At 38.5% G+C, this 26,922-nt stretch overlaps 1 protein-coding gene across 20 annotated transcripts in view; it reads right to left on the reverse strand.

Moving 5' to 3' along the window:
* Cspp1 (centrosome and spindle pole associated protein 1) overlaps positions 1-26,922 on the reverse strand; it is a 107,074-nt gene that overhangs the window by 46,751 nt on the left and 33,401 nt on the right. For 6 of the 20 annotated variants that reach the window (XM_060385869.1, XM_021644439.2, XM_060385877.1 and 3 more), the window contains exons 4-10: positions 24,397-24,500; positions 23,346-23,369; positions 16,467-16,547; positions 15,439-15,537; positions 11,436-11,851; positions 5,679-5,777; positions 3,240-3,307 (exon numbers count right to left, since the gene is read on the reverse strand). In XM_060385869.1, the coding sequence (XP_060241852.1) occupies positions 3,240-3,307; positions 5,679-5,777; positions 11,436-11,851; positions 15,439-15,537; positions 16,467-16,547; positions 23,346-23,369; positions 24,397-24,500 (891 nt within the window). The remainder of the gene's footprint in view (positions 1-3,239; positions 3,308-5,678; positions 5,778-11,435; positions 11,852-15,438; positions 15,538-16,466; positions 16,548-23,345; positions 23,370-24,396; positions 24,501-26,922) is intronic. The other 14 variants (XM_060385885.1, XM_060385882.1, XM_060385870.1 and 11 more) reach the window with 8 other exon arrangements.

Raw genomic sequence — 26,922 nt, forward strand, 5'->3', positions numbered from 1 at the left:
AAATAAAATTTAAAAAAAGAAAATTACTGACTCCACACTAAGAAAAGGATGCATCACCTACGAAATTATGACTTTGTAAAAGCTCATCAGAAAGCTGAGGTTGACAATAATTGATGAACTGAACATCGAGGAGTAAATCAGTAATCCATGCAGAGGTGGGGACCCAAGCATCACAGTGCTAGCAGAAGATGGGGAAGAGGCAGCCACCATACAGCACATAAAAGAAGCCAGGTGAGCCTTCAACACATTTTTAAAGGCCATATGCACATTAGAGCAAAAAACAGAGTCCAGGAAATCCCAGAATAAAAGGAATCTCACCACCTGCTGGGCTCTGCAATACAGTAGTCCTGGAAGAGACCCCTCCATGGCTCTTAAGTATACCCTATTTCCTGCTTTCCAAACTTCTCTCACACTATCAACAGCTGTCATCTGCTGGTGAGAGGCAGGGAACTATGTGGACCCAACATCCTACCCTCATACATAGTGAAGCTGAATTGCTGTCATGACATTCTGATAAAAACCCTCCGCAAACAGAAGCCACCACCCTAGGGAAATACAGGAACACTGAAAAAGACACATCCCTGAGACAGGCAGAGGCCAAATAGCAACAACAACCCATCCTCATCCTCGGGTGCATAAAAGTCTTACTGAAACCTGGGAAAGGAACAAGATAGTTCAAAGAAATCCCTGCAGTTCCATCTATAGACAAAAAGAAAAAAACAGCCCATATATATTAGCACACACCTGTAATTTCAGCACTCTGAAGATAGGCAGGGCTATGAATTCACAGTCAGCCTAAGCTACAAAGCAAGTTCTAGTCCAACCTTGGCTACTCAATTAGATCCTGCCTCAAATATTCTAAACAAATAATATTCTTAAGATCTTTTAGTTGATGGGTGTTTTGTCTGCGTTCATGTCTGCACACCATATGTGGCCAGTGATAGTGGAGGCTGAAGAGAAAGAAGGTCAGGTCTCCTGGAACTGGAGTTACAGACTGTTGTTAGTGGCCATCCAGGTGCTGGGGATCGAACCCAGATCCTCTGCATGAGTAGCCAGCACTCTTAGCCACTGAGCCAACTCTCCAGCCTTAAGATCTTTTAGTAAATCCTACAAACATGAAACACTAAAGACTGCATGAATTATGCTACCAGACTGTAAGACACGTCAACAAGCGTGAGGGCTAGATATGCAGCTCTATGCTCTCTCTCTTAGTTGGTAGGCACGACGGTGCAGCAGTCACTCCCTAGCACTGAAACACCAACAGGAGGAACAAAAACACAACAGAGAGGAACCCTTCGATGTGCAGATTCAAATATATAAGTCTAAGTGGGTCATGGCTCTGTTCTAAATGCACAGTACTCTCCAAGAAAGGGTATGTGTCAATTATTTTTAACATGAACTTTCATACAGTTCCACATGTTGTGGTGATCCCCAACCACAAAATTATTTCATTGCTACTTCGTAGCTGCAGTTTTGCTAGCTATGACTGTAATGCAAATATCTGATATACAGGTTATCTGAAGCAAGCCCTTTGCGGTTGAGACTTACAGACTGACAGCCTCTGGTCTAAGGAACTGGCTGTCCTGAGCTCACTGCGTGGACCAGGCTGGGCCCAAACACAGAGATCTGCCTGCCTCTCCCTCCAAGAACTGTGATTAAAGGGGTGTACCACTTTGTCCAGCTCTAATTTTTTTTCTTTATTAGAGCAAAGGTTTCAAATGAAGTATCTAAAGCAGAACAACAGGAAAATAAATTTTAGGGCAACTGAACTTAAGAGTATTCTAATGACTGGCACAGCTGTTACACGAGACCACCTTGAGAACGAGATAAAACGCTTTCAAAGAGAGCTAAGCTCCTTGTCTGTGCAAAGCTCCTAAGACACACACAAACACTCAAACGTGGGATGAAGTGCAGGTTCAAATGGCTTCCGTGTCTTCCTGCAAACACTACTCTATTGTGTCACTCACAGCTCCTGACAACATACTGGTAAACTCATTCCCTTCACATGCAGATGGCAGACTCAGCTTCTTGCTAATAAAATTATTTTTCAGCCAACCCTCATCTTACCATCATTCCTTCTTTTTCCCACTTGTTACAAAATACAGAATAAATACATGCCTTTACTCTGATCTAAGAGATAAAATTAGTCAAACCGTATAGTCAAAAAGAAATAATTTTTGTGACTATACCATCTTTCTCACAATACTCATTTTAAAGAAAAAGAAAGTCTAAAAATAACATGTGACTATGTCTCAAAGCCAAAATGTAAATTACTGACTGCTTTTAGGTTGGATGAACCTAAAATGATAATCAATTTTCTCATGTACGTAACCAATACCAAATTTTAGCTAAACATCCAAAGTGTCCATTAAAACAACAAATACATGGAAAAGAACAACTTCTTTTGTATACAAAGCTATACTCAAAGCACAAGGCTCACCATACCATTTCTGCAATAAATAAGGACAAAGATAATACAGCAAACCAAAGGGATTGTATTTAGTAATAACCTTGACCTTTGATTTAAAAAAAAAAAATAGGAAATCTGAATCATCATCATCATTTTGAAAAAAAAAATGTTCAGAAATTATATAGAAAGAACAAGTGTGGTAGTTGTAATATAATGCCCCCCACTGGCTCATGCAACTCTTTGATATGATCAGAAGAATTAGGATAGGAAATGTGGCCTTGTGGAGGAGGTGTGTCACTAGGGTGGATTTTAGGTCTTAAAAGCCCCTGTCAAGCCCAGAGTTTCTCAGTCTCTCACTCAGTCTTAGAGAATCTCCATCTCTGTCTGTCTCTCCCTCTCACAGACACAGAAACACAATAAAATAGTGATTAAGGCAGCAAGAGTGGTGAAATGGAATGTTCAAAAAAGTAAAACAAATCCATGCTACCTAAGAGATATGCAAAGAAGCAAGTGTCACATATAGAACAATATAAAGAAACACTATAATACAACCAAATTCTAGTTTAAAAATTAAAACATTGCCCAAACTGATTTCCTCTATCATATATAAGCCATATAGCTAATTAAGTTATTTAGCTTTAAAGTATCAACAGTTGTGTTGTATACAATGTATGCTACATGCTTTAACATGGTACCCATCATATTGTAAGCCTCAATGAATATCTGCTGTTATTCACGCAGGTACCATTACTTACAACGGTGAGTTCTCACTAAGGACATTTAATTCAACACTCTGCAAGGTCTAATCAACTGGAAGTGCAGGACATACCAAAGAGCATCCCTGCAAACGGACTAACAGCACCATCAGCAGACTTGGGTGGTTCATTATTTTGAGCACTAAAACAATACGAAAGAGCAAATATTAAAATCCAGGTACTTTTAGGAAATCAAAATTCAACATAAAGGCTGGGAATGGTGGTAACATGCCAGTAATGCCAGCACTTGAGGCTGTGGCTAGAGGACTGGGGGTTTGAGGCCATCCTGGCCTACATAGTAGAATTCAACTACATGTAAAAACTCTGTCTCAAAGAATGAAAACTAAGGAGTTGAGGTGGCAAAGTGAGGGTGGTGCCTGAAAAGCATGAGGGCCTGTGCTCAACCCTTAGCACGCAGACAGGAGCTTCCGCAGCAGCTCATGTCTATTATCCCACAGACGGGGAGGTGACAAAAACAGAACCCCGAGGGCTTGCTGGCCCTGACATGCTAGCTCCAGATTCAGGGAAAGTCCTATCTCAGAGAATACAGTGGAACATGGAGGAAAACTTTGACACTTTCACCTCTTGCCTCCACAAACACACACATGCATTTGCCCTTGAAGAAAAATAAATAAAATTATATGAATTATACTTTCTTTCAAAGTAATAATCAAAACTATGGATTTTTTTTATTTCTTTATTCCACGGGACTCCAATATATGTATATCTTTTCTTCAGCCTGCTTCACTAACTCCACAGATTACAATTCTTTTTTCTTTTCAAGACGGGGTTTCTCTGTATAGCCTTGGCTCGCTTTGTAGTCTAGGCTGGCCTTGAACTCAATCGCCCTGCCTCTGCCTCCCCAGGTGCTGGGATTACAGAGGCGTGCTACCATGACCGGTTCACACATCTTTTTTTATATGAAATTACCCAATTATACACACACACATATACACACACACACACACACCCCCATCTCCTAACTCTACTCCCATGTAGAAAAGAGTATCTCTTTGGGGGGAAAAATTCATTAAAAAGAACTTAAAAAACAAAAGAAAAAAGTGGGACCCTCAAATTTGTTCAAACTTGGAACAAACACCAAATTCTCTTACTGTCAAGCATAATTTATAATTTGTATTCCTTCTAAGAAAGGACAGTGTTCAAGACACACCCCATCACCTTCACTGTATTCTGTCAGATCCACATATACCGACTGTACAAATTTCACTGTTATTTTCATACATGCATATAATGTAGTTTGGTCATATTCAGTTCCCCATCACCCTCATGCTCCCATCCTACCACTTCCTGATCCTTTTCCTCTTTTGCAGGAGCTTTAGGGGAAAGAGATACAGATGGGGCCTCATGCACCCAGGCTGGCCTTCACTTCCCTGTAAAGCCTTGGAGAAGGACCGTGAGCACTCCTCCTCTTGCCCCTTAGTGCCAGGACTGCAGGGTGCACCATCACACGTGGTTTACACTGCTGAGATTAATTCCTGTCCACGATGGAAAAGCACTCTACCAACTGAGCCACATCCTTAGACCTCGTAAGGTTTTGCGTTACATTTTCATCATTTTTAAAATTTGTTTGTATTTACTATGTCTGTGGCATGGGTCAAGGGTGGAGGGCAGAGGACAGCCTTGTGAGTCAGTCTCTCCTACATAATGTAGGTTCCAAGGATCAACTCAGGTCATTAGACCTGGTGGCAAGCACCTTCACCAACTGCAGCACCTTGCTGGCCCATTTGTTTTCTTTTAGGTTTTATTTTTTAAGACCTATTCTTTCTTATAAAGAACACAGAAAAGCACCAAAATAAAACTATAAGGTTATTGCTTTTGTATCAATAGACACTTGAATATTAATTTTACAGTGTAAGCATTAACACTCTACCAATAAGAAAAAAAAATCAAAAATAAAGTCACTACAGAGACATTGACAACGACAACCCACTTGATTTCTAATTCCATGACCTCCAGATATTTCTTAGACATTTATTTTTAATACGTGTATGTGCCCATGAGGGTATCAGATCCTCTGGCACTGGATTCACAGGCAGCTGTGATCCACCAGATGTGGTATGGGTACTCAAACTTGAGTCTTCTGCATTAAGAATCCAACCTCTTAACTCTTAACTAATCTCGCCAGCAACAAGGCCAACATGTTCCAAACTCACTCTGACACCATTCAATTGTGTGTCTGACACCATTCAATTCATTTCTCCTTCATCATTTCAAACTAATTTATATATTTTACAATGAGAGGGGCTCACAATGAAAGCCCTGCCAAGCTTTACTAAAAAGATTATTCTTGAAAAGCATGTTGCAGGCCTAGGCATGTAGCTCAGGGGCAAAGTGCTTGTCTCACTCAGTGGTTTCGGTTCAATCCCCAGAACAGGTAGACAGACAAGAGGGAGAAGGAAAAGGGACCGAAAGAATGTTGAAAGAAAACATCATAAATAGGCAGGTGCTATTTAGGAGTGTGATGATTCGAGAGCAGAATTGCTATCACATACCTTGTATATCTAGGACAGGAAGTCTGTGTGTTTGGTTGTCCTGTGCCATCATCCTCATTCCCCGCAGGAGGCATACCCTCTCGTCTGTTTCCACGCGGCCTTAAAAACACATTATCTTATAGAACATAACCCATATCTAATGAGTAATTTTATGTCTTTCTCGAGTTCTATAATCTGATGTGTTAGCCTGAAGGTAAACAAAGGATTGTGCTGACATTTTTCTGTAAACACATCCTAAAGTTAATTCCAATTAGATCTGGCTCAAGTATGATCTGCTAGTTAACAAGAGGTATTAAGAGTTTACATTCAAGTTTGTTTGCTGTTGTTTGTATGCACAAGCATAAACTAGGAAGGTGCTTTTATGATGCTACAAGCCCCGTCCCTAATACTCTTTCTTTCTTTCTTTTTTTTTTTTTTAACTAAGATTATTGTAAACTATTAGTGTCAGATCAACTAAAACTAGAGTTTAAGGAAGTTGTAAGTCATTCAACTTAGGTGCTGGGAACTGAACTCAGGTCCTCTGGAAGAACAGCAAGTGCTCTTAACATGTGAGGTATCTCCCCAGCCATAGATAGATAGATAGATAGACAGACAGACAAACAGACATAGATAGATTTTTTTTAAGTTAAGATAACACACTAAAACATTTTTTATTAAGTGGTTAATATGGCAATTACAGGGCACCTTCCGCAGGCCAAGTCCTACTCTGGGCATTGAGTAGACACAGTCCCTGTACAAACTGAAGTTTACAGGCAGAACTCAAAACAAAATTGTTTTTTTGATTAAGATGTATACATTCTGGGAATGATTTCACTACACATAACACCAAGCAGTTTAATGTAAAAGTGGCACAGTAAACCCCATTAAACAGAAAGATACAAAACATTATTTAAAACAGTCTGATACAAAACAGACCTGAACCCTAATTTTACTTATAAGGTCATAACGAATAAAAAGAATAAAAGAATAAAAATTTATTTTCTTCAAAAAAGCAGTCATTTAAAACAGTGAAAAGTGTTTTCAACTATCTTTTATTTTTCCATTTGGCAAACACTGATTTGTTTTTGTTTTTTTTTTCTTTTAAGTATAATTTCTCATGGCAGAGAAACCAGCATAACTTTTTATATGAACATTTATCATCATCCATGAAAAACCAGCATTTCACAAGTAATATTTCTTCATATGGCTGTTAATAAATTATATTTTCCTTCTGAAGAAGATGAAAAGAAGTATGGTTGAGAAAATATGCTATAATATTGAACATAAAGTTGCTGATCAGATTAACAACGCTGGCCTTGATCAGCTGTAAAAAAAAAAAAAAAAAAGAAACATATTCTCCAAAGAGCCTGCCTATCATAGTCTTCACTTATTCCCACCACAAGCCATGATCAGTTATCTAGAAAAAAAAAAACGTGCTCTTGTATTAATAAGACTGTAACGTTGATATGAAAACAATTGCTCCCATTTTATGCATAATTAACGCAGTACCCTTCACACCATTTTTAAAAGCTAGCTTTATTTAAACCGAAGCGCAGACGCTCAGATTTTTTTTTTTTTTTTTTTTTAGGATTTATTTATGATACGATTTTCTGCCTGCATGTATGCCTGCAAGCCAGAAGAGGGCACCAGATCTTGTTATAGATCTTTTGTGAGATACCATGTGTTTCCTGGGAATTGAACTCAGGACCTCTGGAAGAGCAACCAGTGCTCCTAACCTCTGAGCCAGCTCTCCAGCCCAGGTCTCTTTTTAACTAACACATCAATCTAGTGCCATCCCTATTTCTACCAATTAAAGCAAAGATAAATAAATAGGTAAATTCCAGGTTTTGATTAACAATACCCTCCATATTAAGTTATACTCTATCAATATGATACACATGTGCAGAAAGTCTAATGTAGCAGGCTTGAGCATGTCTACACTAGCCCTGGGTTGTCACCTGACAACATGGGCTTTAGGAGATTCCCATCGGTCCAGGAACTAGTTAATGAGTGTGTCACTGTCCCTCCACTCTCTGCACAAACAATACGGCATAAAGAGATGCTTGTTTTCCTATAGGGGGCTGAGGCTAGGACGCGCAGACATACAAGCAGCCCTCAAAAAAACCTTAAGCACTGAGTCCCAGTTCAGTGCTGGAGGAATTTTATCTTCTGTGTCTCTTCACTAGTATTTCAAAAGGAAGCATCTAATTTGCCTCTAATTTTATCCAATGACCCCTTTTCCTATGCTGTTCTTCCTTTCTGTCCTATAGCTACAATAAATCATTTGTGTCATGTGGCTGCAGTGGTATGCCTGTAATCACAGGACTCAGGAGGCAGAGGCAAAAAAACAAACAAAACAGATACCTGAAGCCTGCCAGGGCAGAGCAAGATACTGAGTCAATAAACAGAGCCCCAGCTGTAAGTACACTCTACACAAAGCCATGGGTCATCCTAAAGAATCACTGAGCACAGGAATGGTTTCAGGGACCGACCGCACATGGAACACAAAAGTCAATTCACTGGTGTGGTAAAAAGGTATCTTCTTAGTAAAAACACATTTACACAGTTACAATAGAAATATAAACATACCATTTTTAAAGCCTACCTTTGGGTCCCAGAACTAGAGCACAATTAAAAACAGCAATTTGTTCTAAAATTTACCAAAGAACTACAGATTTCTTCATTTTCAGCTAACTTGTCTAAGACAGTATTAGTATTTACAATCTTAATAAACTTAAGATTGCAAGAGCTAGAGCCAAATTAAAAAGAGTAGTAATTACATCTGTTTGGTTTCATATCAAAAATATCTTTTTTTAGGTGTGTTAGCTCCTACCTCTGATCCGAGCACTTTTGCCTCAGCCTCTGAAGGAGAGGCTGAGACAAAAAGATTTCCATGAGTCTTGAGGGCAACCTGAGCTATAGTGTAAATCTCTGTGTATTTACACGAGTTTCCACGTACCTTGCTACTGAGCTGTATGAGCTGCCATGCATCCGTGCAGGTGAGTGGTGTGCCTTGCTACTGAACTCTGTTTGCAGGGCTTTCTAATATGCTACCTGTGAGCCAACACTACCAGTTCTTTTCCAGTTTGTATAGCTAGTAAATATTTTCTATTCTCAACTGTATCTTTAATGTGAAGGGAAAAATCTGTTAAAATGGGGCTGGAAAGATAGCTTACCGATTAAGAGCACATAATACCCTTGTGTGAGACCCTGGTTTAGTTTCCAGAGCCACATCAGATGGCTAACAGTGGCCCAAAACACCAGCTTCAGGGCATCTGAGACCCTCTGGTTCCACCAGCGATGTATGCACATTGCACACGTCACCTTAGGCAGGGACACACACAGACACATAGAACGTTTTAAAACAAGTCAATCTTTTTAAAAATTCCCAAGGTGACCTTTCTAAAGAAAAATCACAGGCACTAACTGAAAAGCAAACAAAAACAGATGACTTGTGAATTGGCATTTCTCATTTATGTCTTCCATATTAAATCTAGAGGAACATGCTACTCTAAGAAGGCACATAATCTATGTGGTTCATACAGAATCTCACTTCAGATAAAGAATTTCAAAATTTGTCTGAATGTCGATTTTATAAATGTGCAACTAAGAAGATTTAAATAGACTGGAAATGCTAACCACATTAATCACCCAGAAACTGCAAAACAGCATTTCCAATACTGGAAACTTCTTTGACTAGTTAATATTAAAGTAAAACATTAAAAGATAACATAGTAACTTATACAGCTCAGTTAATAAATAATAAAGACTAGCAGAGGCTACATTTTAAGAATCTGTAATTCAAACTATCATTTAAAAACCATTTGCATTCAACTTCAGAGAGCTCTTAAACGTAAATTTTACTCATTAGTATATAGACATAAAATATACAAAATACACAAACACACAGAATACAAATCATCAGTTACAGTAAGAACCACTTGTTAATTATTTAACACTGGCCAATTCATGGCACGACTTTAGGAAAATAACACCTCCTGAAAAGCTTTCACTGCTCCATATTTAAGAAAAAATATATCATGCATTATACATCAGGTATGTTAAGTTGTACAATAATTCAAAAAAAATGATACCAAAATTATAAAAAAACGTAACTTTAAAAAGTGAGGGAAATCTTAGAAGATAACAAATATGGTTATTTCTCTTACTTACAACTATACCCATTAAATAGAAATTGGAATGATTAATGTGAATTCCTTTTTCAAAGAGAAGGAATGGCTATAACCCCAATTATCATCCAGAAACATAAGAAACAGCCTGACAGATGGAGATATGACAGCTGATAAACCAGCAAAATGCGATAGTGTTCAGAACTGATATCACAAGTAAAAGCTGAACCTTAAGTAAAATAATCTCAAAGGACAACTCAGGGAAGCTGGTAGAGTACCGAGACACTGGCGCAGCCTCCAATGACTGCAATGGAACTCACTGATCTGCTGCTTCATGTGTGAAAAGCAAAGCATCAACTGTCATAAGCTTTTTAAAATTCCAAACTTTAGAGTAGTATTTTCATTATATTCTGGAGGTAAATATCATAAAGAGGAAACAGAAGTTCTAGAAAACTCTCAGATACAGAAAAGACATCAACATTCCGGAAGTGCCTGTAGTTCACAAATTGAGAGGTCTTTTAATTAACTTTAAATATAAGATATTATAGGATTTGAAGCATTTTCTGAAGTACAAACTATTAGATTCAGCTCGAAACTATAGTACACAATCCACATTTCTAACTCTTCTAGATATTAAATTTGATCTCAAACTGCCTAAATTAAGATACAGAATAAAGACAGAATTAAAATACAAAATAAAGATAGATGATAGCTTTGTGCTGATCTTAGTAATTAAAATGACGATGCAGCATTACTTCTTGAGAATACTTTGTAAAATACTAAAAAATTAAATATTTAGATTATTAAACAAAACAGGTCCCAAAATTTACATGAAATCCTTAATGTTAGCAGGTCACTGACAAACATAGGCCTTCTGCATTTCTGTCTCTACTAGTTAGGAAAACATATGTCAAGTTACACATTAAGGTAAATGAAAACAAAGACCTATAGTTAAGAAATTCCAAACAATATCACAAAATCAATACTTCAAAAGAGGTGAAAAACATTTGAAAGTCTGACTGTGAAAAGTTAATGTCATTTCAATTACATAAAAGTCCAATAAGTCTTTAAAACATATTAATAAAGATACTTAATCTGTATGAGCATTAAAAGTGCGAACGGCATTTCATCTATGTTAATATGGGATGGCTATCAACCTAACTTTAACTTACTGCAGAAAGAAGTGGGTTTTAGCCCTGTCAATAATCTAGAAAATGAAGAACCAAGACAGCCTGAGTTCTTACCTTGTGGTTTCTTTGGATGCCACCGGCAACAGGAATCTAGACTGTAAATCTTAATCAATTGCTGTTTTAAAATTCAAATTCACATGCAAGATTTTGGTTCTTTTTTACTCCCCTACTTGGTCATGGCTGAGAGACAAGAAATTCCCTCTGTGAGCATGGTTACATTCACCTTTAGATTACAGGTATACACTTTCCACTTTCAGCTTTACCTGGGGGTCCTCATTTTGAGTGTTTTCTATATCTTTCAGTGACACATAAAATAATGGTGCTTCACAAAACAGAGTATGAATGAATTAATCAAATATGGTAAATCAAAATAAATAAAACTGCTTTTCCCTAATGTAACTATAAAACTAACAGCAATATTAAGCAAACAAAGAAAATAAAAATGAAGATGTAAATACCTTTCATATGGATATACTCTCAAAAGTTTTCTATCAAAATCACTTTCATATCTAAACCTCTCGTCCATTTCTTCACGTCCGTCAGGATCTCGGTCGGCTCTACAGTATTGTCTGTCAAGAACACGTTCCTCATTAAATCTGCGAGCTCTTCTCTCTGGAACACCAGACTTGCTGGCAAAGCTTTGATGTTTTGTACCAGAAAGGCCTATTTCTTCATTTGCCTGTTTAAGAAGTCTTCTATTCCTTAATTCAGTTTCATCATCTAGTTGTCTGTATCTGCCCTCTTCTCGCCGTCTTTGATTTAGAAGCTCTTCGTATGGAGGTCCCTCTGAATGTGTGTATGAAGTTTGTATTTGTGGAGGTAGATCAGATTTATCTTGACTAACAGGGTTTTTATTTCTTTGATTCTTAGGCTGCTGAATTAAAAAGAGGAAAGCTTAATAAGAGTATCATAAAGGTACTTGAAGTATCAAGTCATACTAAGTCTTTATTACATAAAAGTACAATAACTATTCTTTTTTTTTTAACGATTCAACATGGAGAGCCATTCTTCTATTAATACATTCTTCTATTAATACCATTCTTCTATTAATACAATTACTCTCTATCTTGTATATTTTAAAAGGCTTCAAACAAGCCTTTTTTTTTTACGTATTTTATTTTATTTTTTTTTTCTGTTGCTCCTCTGACATGATTTTTTTTTCATCAATTACACTTTATTCATTCTGCATCCCCCCATAAGCCCCTCCCTCCTCCCCTCCCAATCCCACCCTCCCTCCTCCCTCTGCATGCATGCCACTCCCCAAGTCCACTGATAGGGGAGGTTCTCCTCTCCTTTCTGATCTTAGTCTATCAGTTCACATCAAAAGTGGCTGCATTGTCCTCTACTATGGCCTGGTAAGGCTGCTCCCCCCCAGGGGGAGGTGATCAAAGAGCAGGCCAATCAGATTATGTCAGAGGCAGTCCCTCTTCACATTACTATGTAACCCAATTGGACTCTGAACTGCCCTGGGCTGCATCTGTGCAGGGGTTCTGGGTTATCTCTATGAATAGTCCTTGGTTGGAGTATGAGTCTCTGGGAAGTTCCCTGTGTTCATAATATACATTTATATTTATATATATATATATATATATATATATATATATATGGTATTAAATAAAAAGCCATTACAGTAGCTTTTTTGAGGAAAAAAATTCCAAGAATTATTTTGCAATAAAATTGATTATATAGCAACAAACAAGCAATAGTAAAATGGGTAGGCAGCTATGAAAATCTGGTAACTACAGGCAAGTTCTTATCCTTTAGACATTTTAATATTTACACAGTACTTCAAATTAAATTCTTCCTCAAATGAAAACGGTAAGCTCTACGAGTTGGAGGTGGCACATACCTCTAATTCTAGCACTTGGGATGCATAGGCAGGCAGAGGGAATGACAAGCAAACAACAACAAAAAGTGGGAAGTTTTCACTATAATAGCATCAACCATCCTTACACTTAGGGAAGAAGTATGTGAGTACGTACGTATGTGTGTTTGTGTGTCTGTATATGTGTGTGTGTGCTACAAATTACTCCATCATGAGAAGCACTAAAGAAGACAATCACAAGATACAGGTGATATGAAGGAGGAATGGGAAAAACATGGTGGAGGCTTTAACTGGGTAGATAGAGGGAGGTTAGTAAAAAAGAAAAGGGAGGAAGGAGGGCAAATAACGCTAAGGGTATTTGAATAAGCGAGAGGACTATTAGAGAGATGGCTCAGTGGCTGATCTTCCAAAGGACCTGGGTTCAATTCCCAGGACCCACATGGAAGCTCACAACTGTTAAGTCTAATCTCCAAGGGCACTGTAAGCAAGTGATACAGTCATAACATGTAGGCAAAACGGCAAAACATGAGAACAATAAACAAACAAGAGAAAAATAAATGAATCTTTAAGAAAAGCTATATGGAATCACATTGATTTATATTTACCTAAAATGACATGTTAATACGTATGTGTGTATTAAATGAAGGTATGTCAGCCAGATATAGTGCCACACACCTTTAATCAAAGCAGAGGCAGGTGAATCTCTGTGAGATGGAGGACAGCCTGGTCTATAAAGAAAGTTCCAGGACAGCCAGAGCTGCATGGTAAGACCCTGTCTCTGGAGAGGGATAGAATAAAATTATGCCACTTGGGCTGACAATGTCCCTTAAGGGCCATACACTATCTAACAAAAACCTCAGTACTGGGGCATTCTTTTTGGCTGTTGCCCAGGGAGTCCAAGAGACTCCTATAACATTATAGGCTATTTCTGTTGCCCTTGGTTGCCTCCCTGAGGTTGAGAAAAGAATCCACTGAAGACACAACGCACTTTGGACACACAACTCAGAAGAGAATGGAGTTGGATCTGGCCTGAAAGCCTCCTCCCTGAGGACTAGTTTTCATAGAACCAAAAGGTGCTATACAAGCTGCCAAGGGAGGGAAGCAACCAGAAGGACCTAACTGTGTTGGACAGCTTTAAATCAACTTGATGCAAGCTAGAGTCCTCTGAGAAGAGAGATCCTTAATAAGAAAATTCATCCATGAGATACTACTGCAGGCAAGACTGTAGGGCATTTTCTTAATAGTGATTGATGTGGGAGGGACCAGCCCATTGTAGTTAGGGTCATCCCTGGTCCTGGGTTCTATAAGAAAACAGGTTGAACAAGCCTCGGGAAACAAACTAGTCTGCCACACTCCTCAGTGGCTTCTGCATCAGCTCCTGCCTCTGTTTAGGTTCCTGATTACTTGAGTTTCTGCCCTCACTGCATTTAATGATGAACTGAGATGTGGAAGTATAAGCCAAATAAACCTTTTCCTTCCCAACTTGCTTTTGGTCAAGGTGTTTTATACAGCAATCATAACACTAACTAAGACACCTAGCCAGCTGAGATAGATGCCTATAAACCACAATAATAGCCAGCATGATCATCTATCTTTGAAGGTGCAATTTTAGCACTTGTATCTTGCAGCCAATCAACAACTGTCCAATTGGTCTTAAGGCCTACTCAACAGGGAAGAAACTGTGCCTGGTACTAGAAACCCAGACAACTAACTACCCTGGGCTGATGAGGTCAGAGATCTTAGAAGAGAACCTACTATCTTCACACTACACCAGCATCATTCTTTCCGGAATTCTCCTTATACTCACAGATAAGGGTAACTTTTACCCTACATCAAAGAAGCTGCTCTTTGAAGCAAATGGAGACCAACAGAAAACCACAAATGGCCAAAATGCAGAGAACAACTGATAGGTGTTTTGATATAGCTAAGCCCCAGTGACTACACAACTCCTACACCCATGGCTCTTGAGAACATCTTGTAAGAAAAAACAGAGAGACTATAAGAGCAAAGGAACAGAATTTGATGTGAGATTGTGTCTCCCAAGAAATGACAGGGAAACTAAACCCGATACCTCAACAATACATCTGCCTAAATATGACCTGATCAGTGACAAAACCAACAAACATAGTAACACAGACAAGGAAATCTCAAAGGGTCCCAGCCCTAGAAAGAACTAGAGACAACTAATGACAGCTGAGCAAGGCAAAATTACTCTTCCCCAAGAATGAACCCCCAATTGGTTATCCAACAAGTGGTCAGCCCTGAAATCATATACAAACACACACACATGCACAAGAATACAAGCAACATTAAATGGACTCAGCATGTTTATATTTACATATTTATGCGTCAGACATATATGTAACAATTAAAGAAAATGAGACCATATATTGAAAGGGAATAACTTGGGAAGAGTTGAAGGGAAGAGAAGGGTCAGAGAAAATGATATATTTTTAAAAATTAAATTTTCATGAATGCATGCACATATAAACATACACACACACACACACCACCTAGAAACTGCAAAACTTTAAAAATCACTTAAAATAAATAAAGCCAGGAAGGATGGAGTAAACACGAACTCCCCAGCAGCCCGCTCATGCATGTGATATTGAAATTATAAAGGTAAAACATACCTCAATATTCTTTTCTACCTGTCTGACCTTTTCTATAGATTCTTCCTTACCCCTGAGAAATTGATTGTATTCTCTGTTGCGTTCAAGTTTCAACCTTTCCTTTAAAAAGAAATTGAAAGACAACGTTAACTTCAACTTCAGGGGGTGGGGAGGCTTAGTATCCAATCAGAATCACACAAATCAGCTCTGGGCCTAAAACAAGCTTTCCTAATGACTTTAAGGAGAGGAAGTCACTGGAAGGAATAGGAAGGGGACGGATGAACACTGCAGCTCCCCAAGTCTCTCTTGCCATAGACGAATACACACAAATTAATGTGTGAAGTTGCTCACAGAATGGAATTACTTCAGTTGAACTACTTCAGTTATAAAACACCTTGATTCTTTTTCCCCAATGTTTCTCAGTGACATTTCCCTCCTATAATCCCCCAGACCACTACCAAAATACTTTATACTAACCATTTTATTCGCTGATTTAAAGAAGGGTTCCAAAACACAAAATGATAAAAATTATGTAGACATTAAAATCCTATAATGGAACTGTTCTGTTGAAATGCATGAGGACATTTTCTTAAATCCTAATATGCTGAATGTCACTGAAGCAACTAAAGGAGTATTTAAAGGTCAGGTCTACTTTTTGAAGCTTAGTAACTGTCTATTTTTTCTTACTACTTAATGTTGCTACCATCTCTTCAAAAATAAGGATTTGCATTAGTGGAGTGACAGAAACACAGAGAGCTCAGCGACAATATCCTTTCTCATCCACTCATATCACTAATAACTATATCACACAACATAAAATTTACGGATCAGATATCAATGCTGAAAAAATAAACTGAATATTTAATTAAGTAAATAAAACACAACAAAAGAACACATTAAAGAAGTCTATCACATTATATCATTAATGTTTAAAAAAATTTTTCAAATGGCTCAACTTGAAATTCCATACTTTTTAAAAGATTACACCCAAGTAGAAAGAAATGATGATGGTTCTGAAGCCTCAGGAAACTCTACTCCTATCCACCTACCTTGGCAGATAACCGTTCATCAATAGGAAGAGAAACTCCTAGAGTAGATGGATCTGTTTCACCGGTAGATAGAAAATTTTTCTGTATATGTGCACATTAAAATACATATATTAGCTAATTGATTTTATATGTTTCAAAACGTCTTTACATTCTATATTCTAAACTGCTACATAATGCACAGCAGATGGATGAAATGGAGATGAAGTCAGAGGCTCTAAATCTAGAAAGCACATCAAAAGTGACTAATGAAAAACAATTTCTTCAAATCAACTCCCTGAGAGACTCAAGCTTTAACTTAGATTAGCAACACATATATATCTTGAATCGAGGAGAATAAAATCATGGAAGGGGTCAATTTTTCCAATCTATATTCTGTTCAGTTAAAAGAATAACTTCCTCACAGTATCTTTTTTAAATTTATTTATTTTGTATTAATTACAGTTTATTTGCTTTGTATCCCAGCTGTAGCTCCCTCTCTCGTCCCCTCCCAATTCTACCCTCCCTTCCTCATCTCTTCCCCTGTCCCTCTCCCAAGCCCACTGATGGGGAGGTCCTCCTCCCCTTCGACCCTAGTCTATCCGGTCTCATCAGGAAAGACTGCCACGGTCCTCCTCTGTGGCCTAGTCAGGCTGCTCCCTCATGGGGAGGGCAGAGCATATAATCAAAGAGCCAGCCACTGCATTCATGTCAGAGACAGTCTCTGTTACCATTACTAGGGAACCCACTTGGAGACTGAGCTGCCATGGGCTACATCTGAGCAGGGGTTCTAGGTTATCTCTATGAATGGTGCTTGGTTGGAGTACCAGTCTCAGAAAAGAACCCTGTGCCCAGATTTTTTGTTCTGTTGCTCTCCTTGTGGAGCTCCTGTCTCCTCCTGTCTCCCTCTTCTTTCATAAGATTCCCTGCACTCTGCCCAAAGTTTGGCTCAGTCTCAGCATGTGTTTTGATACACTGCTGGGTAGAGTCTTTCAGAGGCCCTCTGTGGTAGGCTTCTGTCCTGTTCCCTGTTTCCTCCTTCTTCCAATGTCCATCCCGTTTGCCTTTCTGAGTGAGGATTGATCATCATACCCAGGATCCTCCTTCATGCTTAGCTTCTTTAGGTGTACAGATTTTAGTATGATTATCCTATATTATATGTCTAAAATCCACTTTCTTTCTGACTCTGGGATCCCTCACTCAGGATGATCTTTTCAAGTTCCCACCATTTGCCTGCAACTTCATGATTTCTTTGTTTTCAATTGCTGAGTTGTATTCCACTGTGTACAATTTCTGTATCCATTCCTCAGCTGAGGGACATCTATTACAAATAAAGCTGCTATGAACATGGTTGAGCAAATGTCCTTGCTGTATACTTGAGCATATTTTGGATATATGCCTAAGAGTGGCATAGCTGGATCTTTCTAACTTTCTGAGAAAGCGCCAGACTGATTTCCAGAGAGTGATTGTACAAGTTTACTTTCCCACTAGCAATGAAGGAGGGCTCCCTTTTCTCCACATCCTCTCCAGCATGTGTTGTCACTTGAGTTTTTGTTCTTCACCATTCTGATGGGTATAAGGTGAAATTTCAGGATCATTTTGATTGCATTTCCCTGATGGCTAAGGATGTTGAACATTTTTGTTTCTCTGCCATTCAATATTCCTCTACTGAGAATTCTCTGTTTAGCTTTGTACCCCATTTTTTAATTGGATTACTTGATTTGTTGCTTTTTAACTTCTTGAATTCTTCATATTTTCTGAATATTAGCCCTCTGTTAGATATAGGGTTGGTGAAGATCCTTTCCCAGTCTGTAGCCTGTCATTTTGTCCTAATGATAGCGACCTTTCTTTACAGAAACTTTTCAGTTCCATGAGGTCCCATTTATTGATTGTTGATCTTAGAACCTGTGCTGTTGGTGTTCTGTTCAGGAAGTTGTCTCCTGTGCCAATGAGTTCAAGGCTCTTCCTCACTTTTTCTTCTAACAGACTTAGTGTGTCTGGTTTTATGTTGAGGTCTTTGATCCACTTGGACTTTAGTTTTGTGCAGGGTGATAAATATGGATCTATTTGCATTTTCTACATGTAGACATCCAGTTAGACCAGCACCATTTGTTGAAGATTCTGTCTTTTTTTCCATTGTAGGGTTTTGTCTTCTTTGTCAAAAATCAAGTATCCATAGGTGTATGGGTTTATTTCTGGATCTTCTATTCAATTCCATTGATCCTCCATTCTGTTCCTATGCCAGTACCATGCAGTTTTTATTACTATTGCTCTGTAGTACAGCTTGAAATCAGGGATAGAAATACCTCCAGACAATCTATTGTTGTACAGGATTGTTTTAGCAATTCTGAGTTTTTTGTTTTTCCATATGAAATTGAGAATTGTTCTTTCATGTTTTGTAAAGAACTGTGTTGGTATTTTGAACTAAATCTGTATTGCATTGCACTGAATCTATAGATTGCTTATGACAAGAGAGCTTTTTCACTATGTTAATCCTACCGATCCATGAGCATGGAAGATCTTTCCATCTTATGATACCTTCTTCAATTCCTTTCTTCAGAGACTTGAAGTTTTTTTCAAACAGATCTTGCACTTTCTTGGTTAGAGTCACACCAAGGTACTTTAGTGGCTATTATAAAGGGTGTAGGTTCCCTAATTTCTTTCTCGGCCCTTTTGTTTTTCATATACAGGAGGGCTACTGGTTTTTTTGAGTTAATTTTGTATCCAGCCACTTTGCTGAAAGTGTTTATCAGCTGAAGGAGTTCTCTGGTTGAATTTTTGGGGTCACTCATGTATACTATCATATCTGCAAATAGTGATACTCTGACTTCTTCCTTTCCGACTTGAATCCCCTTGATCTCCTTTATTGCTCTAGCTAGGACTTCAGGTACTATGTTGAACAGATACAGAGGGAGTGGTCAGCCTTGCCTTGTCCCTGATTTCAGTATCTTTATGAATGCCTGAAAAGTTTAGTGCTGTTGCTTGTGTGTCCCTCCACTCATATCCATTAAGCATTCTTGAGTTATTAGTGAACATTACTGAGCTTCTGCCTGGGCATCCAGAGACCTAGAGCTCAAGCTTCTACAACACCCACACTTATGAGTCATACAACACTGACCAAGTTAGTTAATTTTTCTGATACACATTCTTCCATAAGGTGAAAACAACACCTGCCCTGTACACCTACCCAAGTTAGGGTTAGGATCAAAGAGGATACAAAACAAAGTCTCTTTGAACACTTAAAAGCAAATGAGAAATACTTTCAATACTGCTACTTCGTCAAAAAAGCTAAATAAATCACTTAGCTTCTTTACTTCAGTTTTCATCACCTATAAATTGGGCACTATCATCCACAACACTACATTGTGAAGGCTACATTAGTATATGTTGGCCTATCAAGTTTCTTGCATTCATGAACTCACTGAACAATTATTGACCGTTTAATGCTTTCCAGTTCCTAATGTAAATGTCAAGGAGACAATGATAAGCTTACATTCCCTCTAATCATCTAGTAACAATAAATAACTGAAATACAATACACTATCTGCTTAAATAGCATTATATTAAAACACGGAATGCATGAGAACAGATTGTATATGAAAGTCAAAATATATTTTTTATTAAATCAAGCCATAAAGTTTCAATAAATCTAAAATTACAAAAACAAATTTCATAGTTGACTACGGGACTCTAATAAGCTTCTCTTTTGAAAGAAAACAGTGAGACAAAGGACTGACTGGATCCTAACATTGCTAACCACCATGTTGAAGTACACTATAAACAATCATTTCAAAAAATCATGAGAATATAATAACAACAACAACAAAATCCCACCTCTCAACTGACAGCTATAATTCCACAACAGATTAGGATGTCCCTGGCCTTGCCCCTGACATATGCCATCATATCTGGCCACAAGAATTTGAATTTTATCTGTTCAGTAAATACTAAGTGGCAACTTATATAACTCTTTCATATATTTAGGATCCAAAATGCCGTAAGTGCTATAATCAAAAATTAGTAAATAAAAAGAGCAAGCTATGGAGAGTGTGACCTTCTACAGCATAAGAATCAAAATGGCAATCCTGAGTTTCTTTTTGGATATGATTTATGATGTTCTTAACACACAACAGATGGGTACTATTTCAAAGTGAAAACATCAAGAAGACAGCCAGGTAGAAAACTTTAAGGTTCAAGAAAGAGCTATAAGCAAACGAAATTAGTGATCCAATTTAAAAACTGTATTGTCTGCTCAGTAAGAACACCAAGCAACTTTTATTCTAAAAACTAAGAGGGAAAAAAAAAATTGGCATTTGTTGTTTAGTGACTCTACCTAGCAAAGGTTAAATTGATCTTTTGCATAGTTTTGCTTGTTTCCTTCTTGTTTTTTTTGTTTTTTTTTTTTGTTTTTGTTTTTGTTTTGTTTTTGAAACAAGGTTTCACTATATAGCCCTAGCTGCTCTGGAACTCACTCTACAGACCAGGCTGGTCTAGGCTGGTCTCAAACTCCAGAGATCTGCCTGCCTGTGCCTTGCAAGTACTGAGATTAAAGTTTGCTATCACTGCAGTTTTACTGTTTTGTTTTTGACCTCAAATCTACAGCAATCGTCGGTCTCAGTTTTTCAAGTGCTAGCTATTACCATGTCCAGTGTTGTTCTTTCCTTCCCCCCCCCCCCCGTCCCTTCCTACTTCTTTTGTTTTTATTGTTTTTGGGGTTTGTGTGTGTGTGTTTTGTTTTGTTTCAAGACATGGTTTTTCTGTGTAGCCTGCGCTGGCTTTGTAGTCCATGCTGTCCTCAAACTCATAGCAATCCACTTGCCTCTGCCTCCAGGAGTGCTGGGATTACCAGTATGTGCCACCACACCTGGCTGTTTCTATTGTGTTTTGTGAGTTTGGAGTAGCTCAAGTTAGCCTCAATCTTGCTATGGATCTAAGGATAGCTTGCAATTCATGATACCTCTACCTCCACCTCCTGAGTACTGGGATTACAGTCCTGCATCAATATGCTTAGTTTTTTATGATTAGGATCCACACAATTATAAATCTGAAAGCTACAAGGGACCCAAGAGCAGATTTGGAAATAATATCTACCACAAGGACTGAAGAAACCAATAGCTTCCTCTACATATCCTATGTAATTTTCTTGTTTTCAATTCTAACCTCCTCAGACATCATCCAGATTTCAACTTTAGGAAAATACCACTTAAAAAAAGAAAATGAAAATACCACTGTACTTTAATAATCAATCACAAAAACAACTCCTCCAGGGAGTTGTATGCTCCTTCGAGCACTTTCACTTTTCCCTTTAGAAAGGCAATTTCTTTCCATGCCCGCTCATGACCACCCAGTTTGGCCCGTAACCATACTGCTGTGACTGTCAATCTGTTGATCGTCTCAAGCAGAGTGTTCTGTCAGCCACAACCCACACTGGTTTTCTTTTTTGTGGTCCTAAGGCTAGAACCTTGGGCCTTATGCATGCCAAGGCAAGTGTGGTACCACAGACCCCAGATTGCTTTTTAATTGATATTTGGCATGTCAACTATTTTTGAGAAAGGCTGGTTTAGCCATGTTCTACCTTTGCTAGCCTAAATATAAAGCATTTTCTTCTGGCTTGCTGTTGCCTAAGACATGACTCGGTGTCTGATAAATCATACTTTGCATAATCCTAGATGTGCCTTTCATTCTTCTACCTTTCAGCACCTGCTACCTTGAGCAGCCACATCTCAGAAGCTGAAACCACATTCGTAGGAGACACACCCAGCACCCCCACCATTCTTTTTCTAATCTTACACCTCTGAATAAGAAACGGGCAGTGAGGGCAAGTGTGAGGTACAGGCCTAGGAAGTCAAGCTAGAGAGGAGAGGGGTGGCACGCTAAGGAATCAGAACTTTTATTCAAAAGTTAGTGAGGAGACTCATATTTTAGTGTAAGTAAGAACAAATTCAGTTACGACATAAAATCTGCTGAAGTTAAAGAGTCTCTAAGAAGTTCAGGTAACTGCTCTAAAGCAGTTATCTCGATGGACAGTCACCACAGCCCGATCACATGGCCTGCCTTTGAGCAGCAGTTTTCTCTCTCCAAATCATTATTTCTTGCTCCTCTATAAAAAGGCTCTCATCCACCTAGTCAAGCTGGTAAAGGCCTCATTCAAATGAACCAAGAGCCTACAGTCCACATCTTTCTTCCATCTACATTCTTCATTTGAGAAGCTTTCTCTCTTTTACTTTGTCTTTTGAATATCCAAATTCTATGTATCCTGCAATGCTTTACATCCCACTGGTCAGGATATGCTACTGTAGTTAACATTTTCTTATTATCTTGATGAGATACTATATCCACAGCTAAATCCTAAACTCCTTGAAGACAGGATCTATACTGTACTAAACAACTGGTATTTTTTAAACAGTAGTTGAGTGAGCAAGAATTTATCAGATTATTTTGAAATAGTCTGTAAAACTATTAACTGGTGCTCTCTTTTCCAACAAAAATTAATAGTTATGACCAGCTTGACTTAGTACAAAACTATCAAAAAATTCAAATCATGATAATACATAGTTCGAAACATTTTTAAGTACCTTGACTTATCTTGTGACCAGTATAAATTGTGCAACAAAAATTGACAAGCTAAAAAGCAAGCACACAACAGTTTCAGAGTATTTATAAAGAAAGCAACAAAAGCAATGCAAGCAGAAATCAAAGCAATGACTGCACCAATAGGAAACTATAATGTGTGGACTGCCATCTTAGCAAGAGCAAAGACACAGAAGGGTACCACTCAAACGCCTCAAAACACAAATGAAGCTGTTTTTGTATTTGATTTGAATCACATAAGTGCAAACGATTATAAGCTAATTACACCTTTAAAAAACAAACTAAAAGCAAACATTATGCAGGCAACCCTACCTTTCTTTTTGCTTGCGTAATGCCCTAAAGTCAAGAGAAACAAACCATTGATAAGATGTATTTAGTAAAGGTCTGTTCTTTCCAATTACAGGTCAGTTAAAGACAATTTGAAACAAGTATTTATAAAGCAATGGAAACGCCAAGAGTATTTGGATGACTAGAAACGTGATTGCGTAAATACTTTTGCAATGGAAAAAGGAAACTGCTTTGCCAAACTAACGATAAGCCAATAATTTAACTGTTAGATAATTTGATAATTGTAAAAGGGCTCTCTCCTAGATAAGCAAAGCTGTCTAAAATCAGTGGCTGTTAAGCTCTGACTATGCTATGTCCCAAAGGCCCCTGCTGAAGGCTGACCTCCAGCTGATGGCAATACTTTGGAAGACGTTGGAAACTCTGGTTAGTCCAGCCTTGCTGGAGGAAACAGGTCACTTGGAACATGTCACTGGGGAGCTGCATCTTACCCCAGACCCTTCCTGTCTAATCTTTGCTTCCTGCCTGCCGTGACATGTGGACCTTGTTCTGCCGCACGTTCCTACCATAGGCCCACAGCAGTGGAGTCAGCTGACCAAAGACTAAACCTCTAAAATCTCTTCTCTTACACTGTTTCCCTCAGATACTGTGTCACAGTGCTGAAAAACATGACTGAATATAGTAGTTAATAGAACTGTTAACAGAAAATTTATAAGCTTATCAAATAAAAAATAATAACTAAAACCCCTCATGTCATTTTAACACATAGGGAATAGTGAATATGCTCCTTCAGACAAAGATAGCTTTACATAAAACAACCACTGCTCAACGGTGGTTAATCTCATTTAATATTCACATCCATTTTGCTAGTAAAATACTCTCCTGCAATGGAGACTAAAACCAGGGCCTTGTTGAACTATAAAAATCCAGAAAGAGTCTATTACTCCACAGCACAAATTGTCACTTTTTTTTTTAACCAAGAGTTGGCCAGATATCACATATAATCAATAATTTCCAAAAGTACATTTTAAGGATAAATTCAACGAGACAAACACAATTCATTAATAGAACAACTTACCTGAGTAAGATAGCGTCTATAATCTTGCCTCAATTCTTCTTTTAATTTATGTTTCTTCCTTTCATAGTCTTCTCCTAATGGTAAACTTAATCCATAATCAATACCTAAAAAAGAAAACAATTTAAGGTGCCTATTCCCTTCCAAAGCAGTTTCAATCCCGTTTTCCTCCTATAATGAAGCACATGAGAACTGGAATCCGGTTTCGTGTTCTGGAAGCTTCAGTGGGTGACGCACAGCTGCAGTGGTAAGTATCATTCCCACCTGTGACCCCTAGCCATCCTGCTCCTCTGCCCAGAACAGTTTATGTCTCCTTCAAGTTTTCTATGTACCTACATTAAAATCATTTTAGGTTATTATATATGCAAGAATGTGTGTAAGTGTATATTACTTTTCTTCCTGTTTAGACAAATTATTTAGCATCTTGTTTTTCTTCTCTTCATTTGTTTTTATTGTTGCTGCTGTTGTTTTGAGACTGGCCAGAACCTCATGTAGCCCAGGCTGGCCTTGAACTTCTGATTCTCCTTCCTCCATCCCCCAAGTGCTGAGATGATCTAGTTTATATAATGCTGAGGGTACAGAACACAGGGATTTGTGCATTCTAGGCAAGCGCTCTACCAACAAAGCTACCTCACCAGCCCAGCTACCTTTTTTTCCAGAAGACAGCAAAATTAAAGCAAGGAATTTAATTATATTTGCTTCACTTAATTTTGCTTTAACTTCTACAAAAACAAATCTTTTCTTGTATTTTTTTCAGACTGCTAATAATAATAATGTGTCTTTTTAACAAATAAGAATATTCTTACAAATGTTATTTTGTGGGACTCTGCTAGATAAGGTTGAAGTTGGTCTCCTGATAGACAATTATTCCCACTTGGTCTATGATTACAGACACCCTTTTCTCAATGGGGTTTTAAAAGTGGCCCCTGATCTGGGTGACCCCAGGTCTTGTAAGGAAGTCACATGGCCCTCAAGGCACATTACAGGCCAGACCCTTCCCTGATAAGGAAACTGCTCTAGCAATTCCTAGAAACGCCCAACCCTGCTAAGAATCTTAGTCCAGCAGTAACCTTCAATAGTTCTTGGAGATTCATCCCTCATACAATAATTAAGTACTGTATTTTCTTTCTTGTGATAGGACCATTAAGAATCCCTGATCCCTAACCCCAGAGAATCAAAAACATTCACCATCGAAATCCCTCCCTCTGCCAAGGGTTCATATTGCCCTTGATTTCACACGAATAAAGGTACATGTTTTCTCACTTCAAGACCGGCTGACAGGATTTGTCATTTGTCCTCTGCTGGGCCTCACCAGGCCTGCCCTCCAGTCTGCAGGGCCTGGGCCTCACAGGGCCTATGTCTTGGCTGCAAGTGGACCAGGCCTGGGCTTTGGTCCACACCACACAGCAGTTTGACCAAGAGCCGTAAGACTTTGGTATTGCCATAGGCTTTGTAATGCCCAAGCTGCCACTGCCACCGATGATCTCAGGCTAAAAGAGCTAAACTGTGTCTCCTTCCATACCTTGGTGGGTAGAGTCTTTCAGAGGTCCTCTGTGGAAGGCTCCTGTGCTGTTCCTTGTCTTCTTCTATCCTGTTTGCCCTTCTGAATGAGGATTAAGCATCTTCCCTCCTTGTCGCTTAGCTTCTTTAGGACTATAGATTTTAGTATATTTATCCTATATTATATGGCTAATATCCACTTATAAGTGAGTACATATCATATGTGTCTTTCTGCTTCTGGGTTACGTCACTCAGGATGATCTTTTCTAGTTCACACCATTTGCCTGCAAATTTCATGATTTCAAAATTGTTTTTAATTGCTGATTAGTATTCCATTGTGTAAATGTACCACACTTCCTGTATCCATTCCTCAGTTGAGGGACATCTAGGTTGTTTCCAGGGGGCAGAGTGCCAGAATCCTTATGAAGAAGAGGGAGACAGAAAGACATGGAGGAGACAGGAACTATACAAGGAGACCAACAAAACCAAAATACCCGGGCCCAGGGGCCCCTGGAGAAACTGATACTCCAAATAAGGACTATGCATGGAGAGGATCTAGACTCCCTGTTCAAAGGAAGCCTACTGGCTGCTCAGTTTGCAAGTGGGTTTCCTACTAAGGGGTGCAGGGACTGTCTCTGACATGAACTCAGTGGCCAACTCTTTGATTACCTCCCCCTGGGGGGAGCAACCTTGCCAGGCCACAGAGGAAGATGATGCAGCCAGCCTTGATGAGACCTGTTAAGCTAGAGTGATATAGAAGGGGAGGAAGTCCTCCCTTATCAGGGGACTAGGGAAAGGGCACAGGGGGAGAAGAGGGAGGGAGGGAGGTACAGTAGGGATACAAAGTAAATAAATTGTAAAAATTTATAAATTAAAAATATTTTTGTCAGAAGTGTCATATGTTATAGCAATCATGTTTATAAATACAAAATGAAATCTCTTCGCTCTAAAAAAAGAGAACTAAACTGTAACACTGTGGAAAACCTTTCCACACCCTGGCTTAACATACTTGGGCCTCACCCTAAAGCG

This window comes from Meriones unguiculatus, chromosome 6 (assembly GCF_030254825.1).
Source record: "Meriones unguiculatus strain TT.TT164.6M chromosome 6, Bangor_MerUng_6.1, whole genome shotgun sequence".
In the NCBI taxonomy this organism is placed as follows: Eukaryota; Metazoa; Chordata; class Mammalia; order Rodentia; family Muridae; genus Meriones; species Meriones unguiculatus.